Source organism: Podarcis liolepis, assembly GCF_965112155.1.
Source record: "Podarcis liolepis genome assembly, chromosome: 12".
NCBI classification, from domain to species: Eukaryota; Metazoa; Chordata; class Lepidosauria; order Squamata; family Lacertidae; genus Podarcis; species Podarcis liolepis.
In genome coordinates this window covers 44,666,877-44,687,609 of record NC_139563.1, presented here as the reverse complement: position 1 = coordinate 44,687,609, position 20,733 = coordinate 44,666,877, and the positions used below count along the sequence as shown (strand labels likewise).

The following is a 20,733-nucleotide window of genomic DNA, read 5'->3' as shown; positions in this document are numbered from 1 at the left end:
CTCCTAATTTAGGGAAATAAAGCATAACAGGAGGCACTGAAAGCTGCAGCTGATAGAGACTTAGGTGGTTATGAGCTCTAACCCAGGGCTGGATGAGAGCATCACGTGGTTTTAATAAATAATATGGAGTGCAGGTGAATAACTCTGAACCCTGAACGATGCAATCCATATGCATGGTTAAGTACAGTGGTGCCCCGCAAGACGAATGCCTCGCAAGACGGAAAACTCGCTAGACGAAAGGGTTTTCCGTTTTGGAGGTGCTTCGCAAAACGAATTTCCTATGGGCTTGCTTCGCAAGACGACAATGTCTTGCAAGTTCCTGTGGGTTCCCCCCCCTTTTTCTAAGCCGCTAAGCCGCTTATCAGCTGATCCAATCAGCAGATAGGCCGCTAAAAGCCGCTAATAGTGCTAATCCGCTAATCCGTCAATGGGCTTGCTTCGCAAGACGAAAAAACCGCTAGACGAAGAGAATCACAGAACGGATTCTTTTCGTCTTGCGAGGCACCACTGTACAGTGGTACCTTGGTTTACAACCATAATCCATTTCCATTAAGGAGGTCCAGTTGTAAACCAAAACAGGTTGTAACCCAAGGCGCGCTTTCGCCAATGGGGCCTCCCTCCAAAAATTGGTTGTAATCCAATAAAAAAAAAATAATGGGTTGCAATCCAAAAAAAGGGACACGCACTTCCGGGTTTGACATGGTTGTAATCCAAAGCGGTTGCAAACCAAGGTACCACTGTACTCTGGAGTCACTTATAGAGAATTTGCTATCTGTAGACTAGAAATGTTTACAGACAGATTAACGCATGAGAACAAGTTACCAGAGCACAGGAGATAAGAGAGGCAATTCCTGAACAATGCAATGTTAGTATTATTAGTGCACAAAGTGCTTTGCAGTCATTTCCGACACCATACTATTTTTCCTTTGTACAAATGGGAGCAAGTGGTGCAATCAGGATAGGACTTTGGGGCAGCACTCTAGGGCCCTATTCAGCAAGAGAGCAGAGCAAGTGCAGCACAGATTGCCACCTTTTGCAAGAAATAATGAATACCTATTGCTATCTAAAGAGCAGTGGCGTAGCGTGGGTTGTCAGCACCCGGGGCAAGGCAAGTAATTTGCGCCCCTAACCCGTGGATTTGTGCCCCCTAACCCCCAGATGTTGCGCCCGGTGCGGCCGGCCCCCCTGCACCCCCCACGCTATGCCACTGCTAAAGAGGCAGGTCCCCACTAGACTTTTCAGTCCTCTGTCTAAAATCACCTAATTGCAGCACTGAGCTGAGCCTAAGTGCACAAAGGATTTTTGTGCCAAAGGATCCCATGCCAAGGAAGGATTTGTCCCAGTTGTAATCTTAATAACAGCAAAATTATCATACTGACTCTGATGAGCAGTACACTTTAGCATTATTTCCAGATGATTACCAATACATTATGTACACCTGAAGTATATAATAATATCTGCTTCCAAAAATAAAAATAAAAATCTCATCAAGAGTTCTATGGCTGCCTGTACATCACCTGGTTATATGTCTGTTGCTTCATCTTCATCTCAAACAGAGGCTTGACTGGTCCTTCCCCCACCAATTACCCTATTTTAGCAAAAGCCTGGATGAAATGTTTGCTTCCAGTGCGTTATGCAATGGCTGGATGGAAGAGAAAATCCAGCATATATCTGCCTATATTTTAGGTGTAACAGAGGCTGCTGAAGAGTATAAGAATCTTAGCAGCTTCTGACAGTTGTTCCCGTCCACACATTCTGTGATAGAATAAGCACAGAAGGAGAGCATAGTGAAGGTAAAAAAAGGGGTAAAGGACCCCTGGAAAGTCAAAGGCAACTATAGGGTTGTGGCACTCATCTCGCTTTCAGGATGAGGTAGCCGGTGTTTGTCCACAGACAGCTTTCTGGGTCATGTGGCCAGCATAACTAAACCACTTCTGGCACAAAGGAACACTGTGACTGAAACCAGAGCACGCACGGAAACGCCGTTTACCTTCCCGCCACAGCAGTACTTATTTATCTACTTGCAGTGGCGTGCTTTCAAACAGCTAGGTTGTCAGGAGCTGGGACAGAGCAACGGGAGCTCACTCCGTTGCGGGGATTTGAACCATCAACCTTCCACTTGGCAAGCCCAAGAGGCTTTGGTTTAGACCACAGCACCGCCCACGTCCCTGCATTGTGAAGACAACGTGTGCAAGTCACTATTTCCAATGAGCCAGTGCTTTACAATCTACTCAGCAAAATGCTTATCCCATGCTAAGGTCCAAAATGCTAGCAGGCTATGGAATCTGCTGAGTTTCACCTAGGACCCCACTGTGTACCTCCACTTTATGTGTGTGTGTGTGTGTGTGTGTCTGTGTGTGTGTGTGTATACCAGTGTTTCCCAACCGGTGTTCCGCGGCACACTAGTGTGCCGTGAGACGTTGGCTGGTGTGCCGTGGGAGGGAGGCGGGCGAGTCGGGCGGTGAGAGGTGGCGGCGGCGAGGATCCGCGTCGAGCCGGGGGCGGCTCCGCGGTGGTGGTGCCGAGGTTTCTCTCTCCATTCTCCCCTCACACACACACAGAGGAAATAACACAGGATCAGCAGACAGGACCCAGCCAATGGGGCGGCGGCGGGGCAGCGCGTGCAAAAGGGAGGAGCGCGAGACAGCGGACGAGGAGGAGGCCGGCATGTCCGGGCAGCAGCAGCAACAACAGCAGCAGCAACTCCTGGCGAAAGCTCCTCAAGCCCCGGGCAACCCTACTCCCTCACCGGCCTCGGCCGCCCTCCTGCTCCACCCGCCACCGCCTCCCCCGCCGCCGCCGGCCACCTCGGCCCCGCCGCCGCCCCCTCCTCCGCCCGCTATTGCCGCCACCACCACAACAGCCGCCGCCGCCTCAGCTGCCGCCGTCCCTCAGTCCCTCGCTCTGCTGCCTCCTCCCCCCCCACCCCCAAAGCTTGGAGGTTCCCCGGCAAGGGGGAGGGAAAAAAATTGAAAACTTTCACTTTCGTGCGTCCCTCCTGGCGTGACGCTGCGCGCTGACGTCACGGGGCTGTAATGGTGGTGTGCCGCGAGATTTTTTTCATCAAACAAGTGTGCCTTTGCCCAAAAAAGGTTGGGAAACACTGGTGTATACACACAAACACTCACAAAGTATACATTAATTGTATGCTCCTGTTGATGTGAAAGCATTAAATACAGCCCTTAAACAAAGCAAGTAATTTAATATGACACACTGATTTCTAGCAGAGCCTTAAAACAGACTGCAGTAGGACAATGCAGAGACTTATCTTTGCTAATGTGAGCCTGATCTGGGCTTTGATAACTCTCTAACAACAAGCAAGCTGATGTGGTCTTTTGATAAAAAACCAGCCTCAGCTGGCGGGAACAAAGGTTATGCAAAGAAGCATCTACTAAGGCTCAAAAAAACCCCAGAAACTCTGACGCGGGTTCTGTTTTGAAATAATGAGGTAGAAATAAATTGTGGAATAGAAGCCTGACAACAGCTTTTGACAAAACCAAAACAGTGATAAGGAAATCCCATTCTTGGTATGGGGGAGAACAGCCGAAAAAGCATGCCAAAAAGATGGCTCCAAACCTCCAAATGTCTTTATTTACCAGGTACAGTCGTACACACACATATACAGTCGTACCTTGGTTCTCAAACAGAATGCGTTCCGGGAGTCCGTTCGACTTCTGGAACTGTTCGAAAACCAAGACATGGCTTCTGATTGGCTGTAGGAAGCCACGCTGGATGTTCAGCTTCCAAAAATCGTTTGGAAACTGGAACACTCACTTCTGGTTTTCGATCATTCGGGAGCCGAAACGTACGAGTTCCAAGGCGTTTGGCAACCAGGTACGACTCTATAGTCTTACTTATCTCATCCTTGTCCCTGATCCTTATCAACGGGAGCCACATCCATGTCATGTGCTTATATCACATGGCTTCCCCCAATAGAATCCTGGGAACAGTAATTTGTATTTGCTAGTTACCATGAAGTCAATAGCTATAAACAACAGTTGTTTTCTAATATGTGGGATTTAGGTAGGGTGAAGTAGTGCTTTCAGCCCCACTGAGTAAGAAATCTGGTTAATTAATTGATAGTGTTTGGGTATGGAGACGTGGGTGGCGCTGTGGGTTAAGCCACTGAGCCTTGGGCTTGCCGATCAGAAGGTTGGCGGTTCGAATCCCCACGATGGGGTGAGCTCCCGTTGCTCGGTCCCTGCTTCTGCCAACCTAGCAGTTTGAAAGCACAAAGTGCAAGTAGATAAATAGGTACCGCTCCGGCGGGAAGGTAAACGGCGTTTCTGTGTGTTGCTCTGGTTCGCCAGAAGCAGCTTAGTCATGCTGGCCACATGACCCGGAAGCTGTACGCTGGCTCCCTTGGCCAGTAAAGTGAGATGAGTGCCGCAACCCCAGAGTCATCTGCAACTGGACCTAACGGTTAGGGGTCCCTTTACCTCTACAGTGGTACCTCGGGTTACAGACTCTTCATCTTACAGACACTTCAGGTTACAGACACAGCTAACCCAGAAATAGTACCTCGGGTTAAGAACTTTGCTTCAGGATGAGAACAGAAATCATGCAGCAGCAGCAGGAGGCTCCATTAGCTAAAATGGCACCTCAGGTTAAAACAGTTGCAGGTTAAGAACGGACCTCCAGAACAAATTAAGTTCTTAACCTGAGGTACCACTGTATAGTGTTTGGGTATAGAAACATCCTATTCCTTTATTTCCTTACACAGACTCTCTCACACACACACTATAGCTATATATATAAATAGGTCATTTTTAATGTTTACCATACAGTGGTTGGTTGGTTGGTTGGTTGGTTGGGTGCTTATCAAGCAGCTGTGTGGTTGTGGGGGTGGAGAATCTATTTTCAGCTGCTGAAAATTGCACATTTGTTTGTAGGTAAATACTCCAAGATCAGAGGGGCTTCAACCCATTGATCTCATCGCACCAAGTGCCATTTCCAGTTATCTTCAGAACTGTGCAGCCTAGTCAAGACAAATCCCAATGGCAAACACAGAAACATTGTGGGGGAGGGCACTGTGTTACTCTGTTGCTGCTAAAACAAAGAGCCTTTGGGCATGGCAGCTCAGTTTAGACTTAGCACACCTTGCAAAAATTCTGCGTTATCAGTTTTCTCCTTTCTATGCCATTCTACAGCTGCTTTACTTTCTGTTTGTAGGCTATTTCAACTACCGGTAATGCCTCTAAATCAGGCTTCCTCAACCTTGGCCCTCCAGATGTTTTTGGCCTACAACTCCCATGATCCCTAGCTAGCAGGACCAGTGGTCAGGGATGATGGGAATTGTAGTCTCGAGGCATCTGGAGGGCCAAGGTTGAGGAAGCCTTCTCTAAATGGACCTTTACTGGGCAACCCCAATACAACTGGAACTTCCTTAGATAGACAACTTGTCTAAACCAGAGCTTTAAAATAACCTTTACCTCGATTCTTTGCTGTAAACCCCATAGTTTTAGTGCCCTATATCTTGTTATTGACACAGGTCATTCCATTGTTTTACCTCGTGGTTTTATTCCTATTGTTATCAAGCCCCTTTGCATTTACTTGGAATTCATTGGGGTTGCTATCATCAATAGCATCAAATATCTACTGGCATGTCAGCTGTTCTAGTTACCTAACTGTTTTAAAGGCAACAAATTGCAGGTAACACAGAGGGGGATTCCTCAAATTTACACTTGCCTATAAGAACACTAGGGATGCGGGTGGTGCTGTGGGTTAAACCACAGAGCCTAGGGCTTGCCCATCAGAAGGTCGGTGGTTCGAATCCCTGCGACGGGGTGAGCTCCCGTTGATCGGTCCCTGCTCCTGCCAACCTAGCAGTTTGAAAGCACGTCAAAGAGCAAGTAGATAAATAGGTACCGCTCCGGTGGGCAGGTAAACGGCGTTTCCATGCACTGCTCTGGTTCGCCAGAAGCGGCTTAGTCATGCTGGCCACATGACCCTGAAGCTGTACGCCAGCTCCCTTGGCCAGTAAAGCGAGATGAGCGCTGCAACCCCAGAGTCGTCTGCGACTGGACCTAATGGTCAGGGGTCCCTTTACCTTTCCCTATACGGTGCCCACCAACCTGGGAGCAACCCAGTGGTGCTTACTTCTCTTTTGAGGAAAAAAACTTAATATTTTTCATATATGATGGCAACATATTAAAAATGCAATATATAACAGTCCTATTTGGTTTGATTGGTCTGATATGCACCCTTACCTTTGTGTCATTGTTCTTACATATTATAAAGGGAGAATTTGAAGAGCAATGCATTATTCCATCTCAGCCTTTCCAGTCTCTCCATGAAACTTCTAGGTGGGGCTTACTTCTGATTAGATATGCACAAGATTGCACCATTAATACACTATTTTACACCTCAGTTCCTAATTTACCAGGTACTTCTTACCTCCACCCTGTGCAGGCATTTATTTACAATAGATTAGCACATCCATGTTATTGCTTCACGTGTTTGAATTCCGGGGGCGACATACAGATGGCAGGTACGGGTATATGAAGGCGGGAATTTGCCTGAAGCAAATACTAATCCACTTGTAATATTATCAGCGAGAAGAATAGCTCCAACTGTGTAATGTAAACTTTGACCAAACCAACATTGTATTAAAGCTCTTAGCAACAGGACTAATATGAAGGGCTAAGTGCTATGCAGGAACTCAAGTAAATCACCATGTCAAGTGCACATGTGACGTCTGATGGCATGTTTGAGGCCTGAGCTATAGCAACAGGAGAGCTACAATTTGAGGAATGATTCATTAGCGTTTACACCAGTTTTCCCACAAGTCCATGCCTCTAGGTCAATACAAGAAAGGTGTAACATCTGGTGTGCAAGCAAAGAGGCGGCAGGTTAAATGCCCTTTTAGTGTGATGTCGACTAGCCACTTATTATCCAAACGGTCAGAAGCAAAAACAAATAATCTGGCTATTTCTAGTAAATCTCTGTTAAGCCTTGACTAGGAAGTCTCTATTATGTCTTGCCTATTTACATTGCAGATGCCTTGGCTGTATTGTTTTAGATGCCTGTTGAAAACTTTTGTTTGTTTTAAAACTTTTATTGATTTTATCTTTACATCAGGCCAGTGGACCCATCTAGTCCACTGTCCTGTTCTCCAAGTGGCTAACCGGATGGGAAGCCCAAAAGCATTTTTAATCATGTTTCTAATGATAGTTTTACCCTCCAACGTTTCTCCGATGGAAATACTGTAAGGGTGTCCTAAGGAAAAGCGGGACATTCCAGGATGAAATCAGAAACCAGGATGGCTTCTGTAAATCCGGGACTGTCCCTGGAAAATAGGGGCGCTTGGAGGGTCTAAGAAAGCAGACTTTAGAACACAATCATGTGTTTTAAACAGTGGAATAGCATTAATTTGATTTTTCAGCAGCTTTAGACGTTGTGTCAGGCTGAAAGGCAGCATATTAAATATTTTAAAGAGAGAAATTCAGGTGAATGAAGTGTGGTCATGTTTTAGCCCAGGGGTCTCCAAACTAAGGGCTGGATTAGGCCCAAGGGACTCGTTTATCCGGCCCGCGGCAATCCCTGCTGCCCGCCGCCCGCTCTTACCGGCACTCTGCTGCACAACTGCCCACTTCCGGGTCAGAGGAGCACTGGAAATAGCTTGTGCACATGCGCAAGCGTTATTTCTGGTGCACATCCAGGTCGGAGGAGGCCCATGCACATGCGCACAAGCTATTTCCAGTGCTCCTCCAACCTGGAAGTGTGCCAGAAATAGCGTGTGTGCACGCGTATGGGCACGCGCTCCCCTGCCCTCCAGCCCACCGCGTGATCAGCGCTGGAGACACTGGCCCGAGGCATGGTAAGGTTGCTGACCCCTGTTTTAGCCTGAACCAGGCTACAACAAAAACGAAGATAAAATGCAATATATTGTCCAGTAGCACCTTAGAGACCAACTAAGTTAGTTCTTGGTATAAGGTTTCGTGTACATGCACACTTCTTCAGATAAAATTGTTCAGGTAGTACTCGGCCGCTTTAATTAGATATTTTTGAACAAGGTTTTTCTCTCTGCCAAAAACACAGTGGCAGCCCTGAACTGTATGCGCTTGCTTGAATAATTTGTCTATCCTAAAGTAGCTCTGGGCTACCTGCAATCTCCTTTGGCGGAATATTTGCTAGAACTGGCAGCCCCTTCTGTCTGCAATGAGAATATAGGAAACTGAATCAACAAGATGGAATGGCTTATTATACACTTTCTGCTCTAGCTTGATTACTTTCTGAGAAAAGGGGGACAGAAATTCTCAAAGAGATCTCTCCTCAGAACCAAGTATATGGCAACTCTTGAGTTTCATGCAGGAATGACTTCAGTTACCTTTTCTCTCTCTCCTGCCCCTGCCCCATGAACATCAAAGAACAAAAAGAATAAGAGCCAGTTATAGCATGAAAGAGAACTTGTGTTTCCCCCTGTACTTGAAAAACTGCTGGCTTTCAGTGTTTGCATTGCATTGTTTATATTCCAAGGTTCTCAACTTACCGTATTTTTCCGTGTATAAGACGGAAATTTGGGGACCCCAAATTTAGAAAATGGGTATATGCACTATCCATGTATAAGATGCCCCCAGATTTTTAACCTTATTTTAAAATAAAAAAACCCCTGGTCTTATACATGGAAAGGTACGGTACAGTCATACCTCGGGTTACAGCCACAATTCTTCGGGTTGTGGACCGCCGAAACCTGGAAGTACCGGAACAGGTTACTTCTGGGTTTTGGCGGTCGCACATGCGCAAAAGCGCTGAATCGCACTTTGCGCATGCGCAGGAGCGCCGAATTGCAACCCGTGCATGCGCAGACGCGGGTTGCGAATGCTGTGGGTTGCAAACGTGCATCCCGCACAGATCACGTTCACAACCCGAGCGTCCACTGTACTTGTAGCTTGTTCCTACCACTTTAAGAAACTATACAGAGGTTCACACACACGCATACACCCCCACACCGCCCAAACTCACCTGTTCATGTATGTGATGTGGGAGTGGGAATGAAATTACTACTGGCCCTTCCCCTGAGCACCAACATGCACATCGGCCGTGCACATGACGGCCTGCATGCTTGGCACCTGTGCGAAAGGGCCATGCAAGTGTACAATTGCACACAGAAGGAATCCTTGACACGAGTGGGAATCCTGGGAAAGTTCAGGATCAGTCATCATGCAGACCTGTCCCCTTCACACACGCATCAAACATGCTGACTGCAGGTGCAATTCTGTTCATCCCATGCACACGTAAGGAGGTTGTGTGGACCACTCTAATATAAACTCCTTGTACGCTAGGATATGGGGAGATACTGCTGAAGGATAAATTGATGAAGGTTGTATTCGAAGAGCCTGTTTTCCACCATGCGGTATCAATCTCTCTCTCCAGGGCAGCAGAAGGTGGCAGCTTATGGGGTTGTTTTTTAAGAAGTCCTGGCAGCATTCCCCAACACTGCCATTTTCTGCTACTGCTCTATTAGCATTAAATTATTGAGTAACTTTGTTTTAGAAAAGGAACCCTTGGCAAACTTCTGGTTTTATACATGCTTGTTGGATAATTTCTGCCTTTCTTTCTGGGTTGATTGAATACCTTGGATTTTAAGGAACTGCTTACAAAAGAGCAGCCTCAAAATTGCAAGTACAGGGTACACATACACACAAATACAGAGCTTAGAGCTGAATTAAAAACTTAACAACTGTGCTTTGTAGCACCTACAGGAAATCAATGCTCGCAGCTCCTTTTAGAATAAAGATGTTGTCTTGGGCTAACTAAAGAGTTTAATAGAAATTATAATTAACAAGGAACAAATGGAAACTGGGATTTAGTCCTTTGAACATGAAAAGCTGTTCAACGCATCATTATATATAATACATATAGCAATGCTACAATGTATGCAATTAGTTCCCTAATTGCATATATGTAACATGCCTCGTTAAAAAAACAAGAGTTGTGGCTAGGACTTTTCCAGCTGTTTCTCACCTATAAAGAGTGGGCGCCCTTTGGACTTTTACTGAAAAAGCTAAAACTACACTATGCTAGCTATATATATATTTGGGGATGTGGGTGGTGCTGTGGTGTAAACCACTGAGTCTTGGGCTTGCTGGTTGGAAGGTCGGTGGTTCGAATCCCTGCAATGGGGTGAGCTCCCGTTGCTGGGTCCCAGCTCTTGCCAACCTAGCAGTTTGAAAGCACGCCAGTGCAAGTAGATAAATGGGTTCCACTCTAGCAGGAAGGTAAATGGCATTTCCGTGCCCTGCTCTGGTTTCGCCAGAAGCGGCTTAGTTATGCTGGCCACATGACCTGGAAAAACTGTCTGTGGACAAACGTCGGCTCCCTCGACCAGCAAAACGAGATGAGCGCCGCAACCCCAGAGTTGTTTGCAACTGGACTTAACTGCCAGGGGTCCTTTATCTTTACCTTTTTTTAGTTTCTGAAAGCCTGTTATTTGGATTCTAGGGCAAGTGTATGGGAGGAACACCAACCTTAGCCCATTTTTATTTTTTATTTAAAAAAGATTACTGAATGACACTACAAGGAAGCAGGGTGTGGCCTGTCCATCTGTCCCAATTAACAGGACAACACTGCATGCACTCAGCACTTCCATTGCAATGAGCTGCATGCAGTCATGCCACTGTGCACCAGGTAGACCAGGGGTCCTGTCACACATGCCCTATCAATCAAGACATGGGGTCAGCAACCTTTTTCAGCTGTGGGCTGGTCCACCATCCCTCAGACCATGTGGTGGGCTGGACTATTTTGGCAAAAAAACGAATTCCTGTGCCGCACAAATAACCCAGAGATGCATTTTAAATAAAAGGATACATTCTACTCAAGTTAAAGATAAAGGTAAAGGGACCCCTGACCATTAGGTCCAGTCGTGGCCAACTCTGGGGTTGCGGCGCTCATCTCGCTCTATAGGCTGAGGGAGCCGGTGTTTGTCCACAGACAGCTTCCGGGTCATGTGGCCAGCATGACTAAGCCGCTTCTGGCGAACCAGAGCAGCGCACGGAAACGCCGTTTACCTTCCCGCCGGAGCCGTACCTATTTATCTACTTGCACTTTGATGTGCTTTTGAACTGCTAAGTTGGCAGGAGCAGGGACCGAGCAACGAGAGCTCACCCCATCGCGGAGATCCGAAGTGCTGACCTTCTGATCAGCAAGTCCTAGGCTCTGTGGTTTAACCCACAACACTCTTATTCCCGGACTGTCCACGGGCCAGATTCAGAAGGCGATTGGGCCGCATCCAGCCCACGGGCCTTAGGTTGCCTATCCCTGGTCAAGACACATCACCTGGTTGTGCTTTTGTTTGTAGGGAGTAATCCACTCCATGTGAACAAGGATTGGCTGAAGCACCAGCAAATACTTGACTCTTTGCCTTTAAGAGCACAAAGTAGTAAAGGGGCCACATCACAGTCACAGAACAGCAGTGAGCATGAGAACTTGGAATAAGTGGTGAAGGGATGGCTCAGTCAGTAAAGCATGGAGACTCTTAAGTTCAGGGTTGTGGGTTTGAACCCCACTTTGGGCAAAAAGATTCCGGCATTGCCGGTGGTTAGACTAGATGACCCTCGTGTAGGGTTGCCATATTTAAAAAAGTGAAAACCCGGTCATAAAAAATTGTTGAGCTTTTTTGGCCAAAGTTGTTGTCCTAAAGCAGGGGTCAGCAACCTTTTTCAGCCATGGGCCAGTCCACCATCCCTCAGACCATGTGGTGGGCCGGACTGTATTTTGGAGGGGGGGAAATGAACAAATTCCTATGCCTCACAAATAACCCAGAGATGCATTTTAAATAAAAGCACACATTCTACTCATGTAAAAACACCAGGCAGGCCCCACAAATAACCCATAGATGCTTTTGAAATAGAAGGACACATTCTAGTCACATAAAAACATGCTGATTCCCGGACCGTCCGCCAGCTGGATTGAGAAGGCGATTGGGCCGCATCTGGCCCCTGGGCCTTAGGTTGCCTACCCCTGTCCTAAAGTACTAGCAAAATTTAAAAAAAGAAAAAAAGTTTTGAGTTATTTTTTAGGAACTTTGCCAAAATCAAGACTTCCGACATGGGTCCTGATTTAACTGGACATTCCAGCTATTTCCGCCCAGACACTGGTTCCGACTGCCGTATTCTGGCTATGTCTGGACGCATGGCAACCCCGCTGTGGTCCATTCCAACTACTATTCTACAATTCTAAAACAACCCCAGCAACTATTGCAGAGAAAATGCTAGGGGCACCACCCCAGCAATTTGCACAGCAATGCCCTCTAGTGGAGCTTCACATTATTGCGATGAAATGTGTTGGTGTACAGTAATCTGTGCAATGGTTGAATAAACAGGAATAGGAATTGGATGGTATGCCACAGGTGGAAGTCTGACGATTCATAAAGATAATCGTAAGTGTCCCTTTCTATTGCTCTGATTTTTTTGCTACCAACGTGGGATCTCTACCACTTGCACAGGGCCCCATTCATCTTGGCAGATGCTCACACATGTGAAATAAACAGAATGGCTTATGTGCAGGAGCTTCATACGCACACTGAAGCACACATGGAGCTCTGCATTAAGGCAGCAGTGGCTGCTCACTGAAAGCCTTTGCACCCCAAATACACATAGTCAATACTGAATCCTGCTTTGTTAATTGTGGAGTAAGCCACATTTAAAACAAACAAAAAACAACAACATTGAATTTAGACAGCAAAGCCATTCCACAGTAAAATAAGTAAATACTGTATTTCTCGCTCTATAAGATGCAGCAGACCACAAGACGCACCTAGTTTTTGGAGGAGGAAAACAAGAAAAAAATATTCTGAATCTCAGAAGCCAGAACAGCAAAAGGGATCGCTGTGCAGTGAAAGCAGTAATCCCTCTTGCTGTTCTGGCTTCTGGGATAGCTGCGCAGCCTGCATTTGCTCCATAAGACGCACACACATTTACCCTTACTTTTTAGGAGGGAAAAAGTGAGTCTTATAGAGCAAAACATACGGTAAATAAAAATTCTTAATGGCTAAATTGCTGTTCATTTGTGACTTAATGAAAATATCTACCCACATAACACTACATGGTTGAAGGTAAAGAGCTCTGTTCACCAGCTTTTTTTTCCCTTTAAAAAAAATTAATGTTTATCCCTTTGCTGTAGTGTATCATTTTTTGATAAAGGCTAGCATGCAGTTCAATCCTAAACAAGTTCACGTAGGAGCAAACACTTTCTTGCAAGCGTACTTAGCATTGCAACCTTAGAGGCACATTCCAATATACTTAGTGGCAGGCGTAGTGTTCCTTCAAACTGCAGGCTTCGGTGACTTTTAACATCATGCCAATTTTGTCTTCCCCCCCTCCCCGCTGTTTTGCTTAATATGCTGCATAAAGGAGACTTTTCAAGAACTCAAATGATTGCTGCTTATTTTGGGTCATTTTGTCTGACCTTAATAAAGGCATGCTGTACTTTGGATTTTGCGCTTCCCCTTCAATCGACCAAGGCAGCTCCCTATTATTTTGTGCGTTAGTTGTGTAACTTTTAGAATTACAGTGGTGCCTCGCAAGACGAAAATAATTCGTTCCGCGAGTCTTTTCGTCTTGCGAAGCACGGTCCGTCGCAACTGCGCCTCTTCAAGCGGCTTTAAGAAAAAAGCGCAAGACGTTTTCATCTTGCGAAGCAAGCCCATAGGGAAATTCGTCTAGCGAAGCAACGCAAAACCAAAAAACCCTTTCGTCTAGTGAGTTTTTCGTCTTGCGAGGCATTCGTCTTGCAGGGCACCACTGTATAGAATTGTGGAGTTGGAAGGGCCCCCCAAGGGTCATCTAGACCAACCCCCTGCAATGCAGGAATCCTGCTCACAGCTGTCCCTCAGTGGGCTTGAACCACCAACCTTTTGGTTAACAGCCAGATGCACTGCCCCAATGTGCCACCTGTGGGCAATCCGAACTATGTCTGCCTGGAAGTTAAGTCCCATTGAATTCAATGGGGTTTACTCCAGAGTTAGAGGCGTAAGTACTGCAGCCTAATTTAGGAAATCTACGGGAAAGAAACGAGTCCTTTCTAACCTTCTGTCCTCCTTCTGTATTGTTAAAGTGCAACAGAAAACAGCAATGAAAGAAAAAAGTCTTTGTAACATAGGAGTATTTAGCCGGGCAAATAAATGGCTACAGGAATAAACAAAACACAAAGCATAGATTATTATGTTTTACTGAAAAAACAATAACAACAACAACAATAATAATGAGTGGAGCTTGGAGAAATCATTCAGTGTTACTTCCATTGCATTTCAGAACCAACTGGCTTAACAGAAACAAAACAAATATTCATTTCATTAAACAGAGTTAATAGCTTTAAAAGTGATTCAACAGTACATGTAATTTGCTACATTCAGTTTACATAGCCCTTTACAAAACATAAATGGACATACACATTGTATGTTAAAAAAATAATAAAGGCAGGTCCATTATTAAGCTAGATAATTAAAAATTAAAAAGAAATGTCATAATTTCCCATAAGAGCCAATAGAGTTTATGCCATCAAGGGGAGTTTGTGCTTTCTGCCCAATATAGCCCACCAACAACCATTCTTTCAAACATGCTCTCCTGAGATTCTAAACAAATCTCACAGTACCACATTAAATTCGAGCTACTCAAGTCCTGACCATCTTTCCTAGTCAACAGAATAGTGGAATCAAGAAAATGAAGGCAAAATGCAGCCCATAAAATTAGCAGCTGCACACTCGCGGTGTAGAGAGTTAACAAAACATGTTTACAGAATGATTTTTTTAAAAATTGCTATAGCAAAGGCTGTTTCACATGTGCTTTTATTACATGTGTGTCGGGGGGAAAGGTGTGCAATTCACTTACATGACTATGGGGAAGGGGCTATAGCTCAGCAGTAGAGAATTTGGTTTGCTTGCAGAAGGTCAGAGGTTCAAAGGGTAGGGCTGGGAAAGACTCCCCCTTACCAGAAATCCTGGACAGCGTCTGCCAGTTAGTTGACCCACAGGTCAATCACGGCTCACCATGATTGGAGGAAGGAGAGATAAAGGTCTGGCCCACTGAGCAATAAAAGTTCCCTACCCCCTGTTGTAGGCAATTATGACCTAGATGGATCCAGTGGTGTAGCATGGGTTGCCAGTGCTCAGGGCCGCGTGGCAGGTCTGGGTGGGAGGGAAACGGACGGAGTATGCATGTGCATTCAATTGCCTAATGGCCCCTGTATCACCCAGGAGATTGCAGCCGCAGAGATAAGAAAAGAAGGGTCGTTCCATTGTCTGGAGAGGTCACTTCCTGGTTCACATGGAGAAGCCGTTTTCAATGGAGCCCAGTAATGGAAGCATACAGCTGTATTGAGGCAGCACCGGGTGGTGAAATTTTGCGCCCCTAACAATTTTGCACCCCTGTGGCCTCGCCCACACACTACGCCACTGGATGGATCAATGGTCTAACACAGTGTAAAGAAGCTCCCTATGTAGCAAATACATGCAAATGCAATTAGCACATACAAAGAACAACATGCTCTGCATTTTCAGTTTCTATCCTTTTCCCTACATGGCGGGAGGGGCGTGTGAAAGTATCTCCATTCTCAGGTTTTAAGCACTATCTCAGCTGTGTAAATAAATGTACGTGAGGCATTCATTCCCAGGTATCCATTTCATTATAACACGTATAACCTCAAAAGGCTGCACAATAAAACTACTTGGGGCACTTCCATAGTCTTTAAAGGAGGACTATTCTGGGTCTTCTGAATCTTGTTGAACTTCCAACAAGAAAGACCTTCATAACCATACCCAATCCCTCTGAGGGCTAGGAGGGTATGTAAAAAGGTAAAGGGACCCCTGACCATTAGGTCCAGTCGTGACCGACTCTGGGGTTGTGGCACTCATCTTGCTTTATTGGCCAAGGGAGCCAGCGTATAGCTTCCGGGTCATGTGGCCAGCATGACTAAGCTGCTTCTGGCGAACTAGAGCAGCGCACGGAAATGCTGTTTACCTTCCCGCTGGAGTGATACCTATTTATCTACTTGCACTTTGACGTGCTTTCAAACTGCTAGGTTGGCAGGAGCAGGGACTGAGCAACGGGAGCTCACTCCGTCGCGGGGATTCAAACCGCTGACCTGATCGGCAAGTCCTAGGCTCTGTGGTTTAACCCACAGCACCACCCGCGACCCTCTAGGAGGGTATGTAAAGGTAGCTAAAAAGCCAGTGTGCTGGAGTGGTGAGAGCATTCTGGTCTACAATTGGTTCAAATCCAAGTTCAAATCCTACCATGAAGCTTCACTGGGTGACCTTAGGCAAATTGCATCTCAGCCTAACCTACTTCAGAGGGTTGTTAGTTAAACTTGAGGACCACACACACCACTTTCAATCCCTTTTAGGAAAAGTGGGATATAAATGTATAATAACTTCCATGCTGAAAGTTCCATAATCAGCACAGGATTGTCTTCTAGTACTTGACATACTTGCATTCATCTGCAGGTTATGAAATCATATTAATACACCTGACAACATCCCCCCCCCCCAGTTTTTGGTATCTTTTCTTCCAACATAAATAGGCGAACTACCGTATTTTTCGCTCTATAACACGCACCCGACCATAACACGCACGTAGTTTTTAGAGGAGGAAAATCCGTAGGCATGCCACCCGTAGGCATTCCCTCCATAACACGCACAGACATTTCCCCTTACTTTTTAGGAGGGAAAAAGTGAGTGTTATGGTGCAAAAAATACGGTATTTAATGTCCAATTCTAACAAGGGAATTGAGGGATATATCAGATTCTTCAACAGCTCTAAAACAAGATAAAGTAATTATTTCAGTCTTTAAGACCACAGCCCTATACACGCTTAGGGAGGTCAAGGCAGTTTAGATGAGGAAGAACGCCCAGAAACATTTCTCATTTTAAGTCAGCGGGTACTATTAAATAGATTTCAACAGCTGGGCAGAGAAGTCATAACAGGCACTGAAATAAACCACAGTCATAACTGAACACAGTTCGCTTATTATACAATCATTTGCTAATGGGAATTGCCATTCCATTCCTCGGTGTGTGGTATTCTGAGCAACCCCTGGTATATTACCTACACCAGGGATGGGGAGCCTGCGCGCCTCCAGATGTTGTGGACTACAACTCCCATCATCCCTTACCACCAGCCATTCTGTCTGGGGCTGATGGGAAATGGTGTCCAACAACATCTGGAAGGCTACAAGTTATCCACCTCCGACCTACACTAAGCACAACATACTGAGTGCTAGAACGCAGGGCCTGTGAATCACAACCACACGTTGCTGTCAGATAACAGTATAACAGCACTAAGTTCCCTGTGTATGAATCTTTCTGTGGGATACAGGGGAATTGCTATTTCTAATGTAACTTGAGGAGTGGACAAACCACGAAACCACAAGAGGTTTTTCCTCTCTGCGTACTGGCCATTTCCAATACATCAAAGCATGCCAGCAGATCAGTAGCAAGATTGCATCTGAGTATCTGTTGGGAATTCCTTTGAATAGCTTTCCAAGCCAAGTGGCGATGAATTTGCAATTTCCCTCATACATGCACTGGATCAGAGAATTCTCTCTCTTACACCCACCCACCCACCCACCCATTTGCCTGAATCCAGCCGGCATAAGGGCAGTTTTGCATTCGCATGTTCCAAAACCACAGTTTCGTTTTGGTAATAAACGTGGGATGATGCTAAGCACCAAAGCCATATATATATATATATAGCCCCTTGCTTGGTACACAGGCCCTGTCTACATTACTTCCCCTTTTTAAAAGATGGAAGATATTACAACTATTTAAACACATTTGATTCCCGCCTCCTCAATTTCTTAAAATCTCTTTTAAAATGTAAGTAAGTTAAAAGGTCAAAGTGTTCCTCCCTCGCCTAATAAATGCTATCAAATTGATTATCATCAAAACATTTGTTAAAGAAAAGAAACATTCACAAGAAAAGGCATGTAACCCTGATTAAAAGCTGGGCGTACATTACAGAAGCTCATTTTTTTTATATAGCAAAGAGTCGCAATGCAGAATACATTTCAGGCCATCTCCGATGCCCATAAAAAAGAAAAAGGATCTGTACCTGTCTCCCCCCCCCCGCCCCCCCTGCCAACAGTAATCACTAGAGTGCTCCAGATGGGTCCCTTTAGAAAAAGAAAGCATCAGAATAAAGGCTACAAAAACATCAAGCATTTTCCATACTGCTAAGACACATACATGGATACTTAGAGGAGTGTGAAAGCCCTGCTCGGCGTTATTCTGAAATCTACCCAAAATGTTAGCCAGTAAAAAAAAGACCGCTGACATTCTAGGCGTCGCACTATTACATCAACCTGAACATTACCTACAAATTGACATTCATTTTGCCATGATTGCTTAACGGAGTTAACGCTTTGCAAAACTTCATTATACCCATTTGAACCCACGTATTACTATGAAAAGGCAGGAATTGCGACAATGGCAAGGCATGCGTTATATATGCTCGGGGTGACTCTGAAGACAGGAAATCATCTCCTGGACGGGTTTCCCTTCGTAGCAGATTTGGTAGACAGCAGCAAATAGTGGAAACCTAAAAAACAGACACGAGAGGAAGGCAAACGTTTTACTAGATGGAGAGGAGAAAAGCTAAGAATGTCGAGCATTCAGGATGCATTGATGGCAGAACAAAATTTGATACACAAATCTATATCTATCTATCTATCTATCTATCTATCTATCTATCTATCTATCTATCCAGTGGCGTAGCGTGGGTTGTCAGCACCCGGGGCAAGGCAAGTAATTTGCACCCCCTAACCCCTGGATTTGCGCCCCCTAACCCTAACCCCCAGATGTTGCGCCCGGTGCGGCTGGCCCCCCCTGCACCCCCCACGCTACACCACTGTATCTATCTATCTATCTATCTATCTATCTATCTATCTATCTATCTATCTATCATCTATCTATCTATCTATCATCTATCTATATCTATTTATCTAGAAAAGAGGTTTGTTACTGAAACAGAGCTTGAGGAATGTATATGAATTAATGCAAGAGTTCCTTACGGGACATTTTAGACAACTACCCATCTATCTATCTATCTATCTATCTATCTATCTCTATCTATCTATCTATCTATCTATCTACCTATCTATCTATCTATCTATCTAATCTATCTCTATTTATCTAGAGAATAGGTTTGTTGCTGAAACAGAGCTTGAGGAATGTATATGAATTAATGCAAGAGTCATTTATGGGACATTTTAGACAACATCTAACAAAAAAATTCATCTCCCCAGAAAAATTAGTTGTAGATGCTGGGGTCGCCAACTCAGGGCTGAGCTTTCTTCCCCCACCCTATTTTCTAACCCTTCTAGAAAGTTAGGAAGCAAAATATGAATGTATCCTAAGCTATTTCTGTGAAATAGCCAACCTGGCTGTTTCCACCTGTCAGTGTTTTCAGACAATGAGTGAAGTCGGAGCTGTGATTGATAAGTGAGTTCTCTGGACATCAGGCCATAGGAATCTCCAGGGTCCTGAAGAGCTGCTATTGTCCCATCCCCTTTAGCACACTTCTTTTCTCTGTTGTTTGCCCTTTCCCCTAGGAAGCAGAGGATGCATCTTTCCCGTGGTGGGTTTGTCTGAGATCAGGTAGATCCCTAGAAGTTATTTTGTGCAAACGATATGACACAATAAGCACGGGTGGATGTTAAATAATCCCTCCTCCTCCTCCTTCAAAGGCAAGTGTGAAATCTTTGCAATGAGGCTTAGATAAAGGTAAAGGGACCCCTGACCATTAGGTCCAGTCGTGACCGACTCTGGGGTTGTGGAGCTCATCTCGCTTTATTGGCCGAGGGAGCAGGCATTTGTCCACAGACAGCTTCCGGGTCATGTGGCCAGCATGACTAAGCCACTTCTGGCGAACCAGAGCAGCACACGGAAACACCGTTTACCTTCCTGCTGGAGCGGTACCTCTTTATCTACTTGCACTTAATGCTTTCGAACTGCTAGGTTGGCAGGAGCAGGGACCGAGCAACGGGAGCTCACCCCATCGCAGGGATTCGAACCGCCGACCTTCTGATCAGCAAGTCCTAGGCTCTGTGGTTTAACCCACGGCGCCACCCGCGTCCCACAATGAGGCTTAGGCTGCTATTAAGAACGTGCCCATTTGTTTGCTGCCATTGCTGGGAACTGGGTAACATTTTCGTTTGTGGCGATAAAAATGCTGCCTTGGACTCATTGAGCAAGGTAAGCGTACTGTGTTGCTGTTACTAACACCAGACAGGGCTGGTTCTAACACAAATCCTTCTGCAAACTTACGTAGTCTTTCCATTTGAGGAAGGAACTTCAGTTTGGCGGAGGCTTTTGTAAACAGAGCTGAGAAGTCAATCTTCTTCAGTTCCGCCTTATACCTGTAGCCACCTCTAACATCATCCCTCAATCCTCCAGGGCCGATTTTCAGGTGCAGGGGGAACTGCCTAACATAGTCTCCCCACCTTTTCTTTATGGTAGCCAAATGTGCCCTGTTCCACAAGCAGAGTTCTGCTCATGGATCTCCTTGTTTCTTCTAGGACCAAAACAAATCTTTGTTTTTTTTAGGATTAAGCTCCCAAAACGGACTTTGGACATGTCTGACGCAGTTCTCTTCCTTGCCTTCCGCTGGGTGTTAAAAGGTGGGAACAGCTAAAACAAGAATACTGATAACTGAGTTGGCATAAGAGGGAGGGCCAAACATTTTTCAACTCTTTTTTTTGGGGGGGGGGGAGCCAAGAACAAGAGCAGAAAACCAAATT

At 45.5% G+C, this 20,733-nt stretch overlaps 1 protein-coding gene across 1 annotated transcript in view; it reads right to left on the bottom strand.

Moving 5' to 3' along the window:
• Positions 1 to 14,153: 14,153 nt before the first annotated feature.
• GPD1L (glycerol-3-phosphate dehydrogenase 1 like) overlaps positions 14,154 to 20,733 on the bottom strand; it is a 30,635-nt gene continuing 24,055 nt past the window's right edge. The window contains exon 8 of the mRNA XM_083468589.1: positions 14,154 to 18,533. Within this exon, the coding sequence (XP_083324715.1) occupies positions 18,437 to 18,533 (97 nt within the window). The 3' untranslated portion in view covers positions 14,154 to 18,436. The remainder of the gene's footprint in view (positions 18,534 to 20,733) is intronic.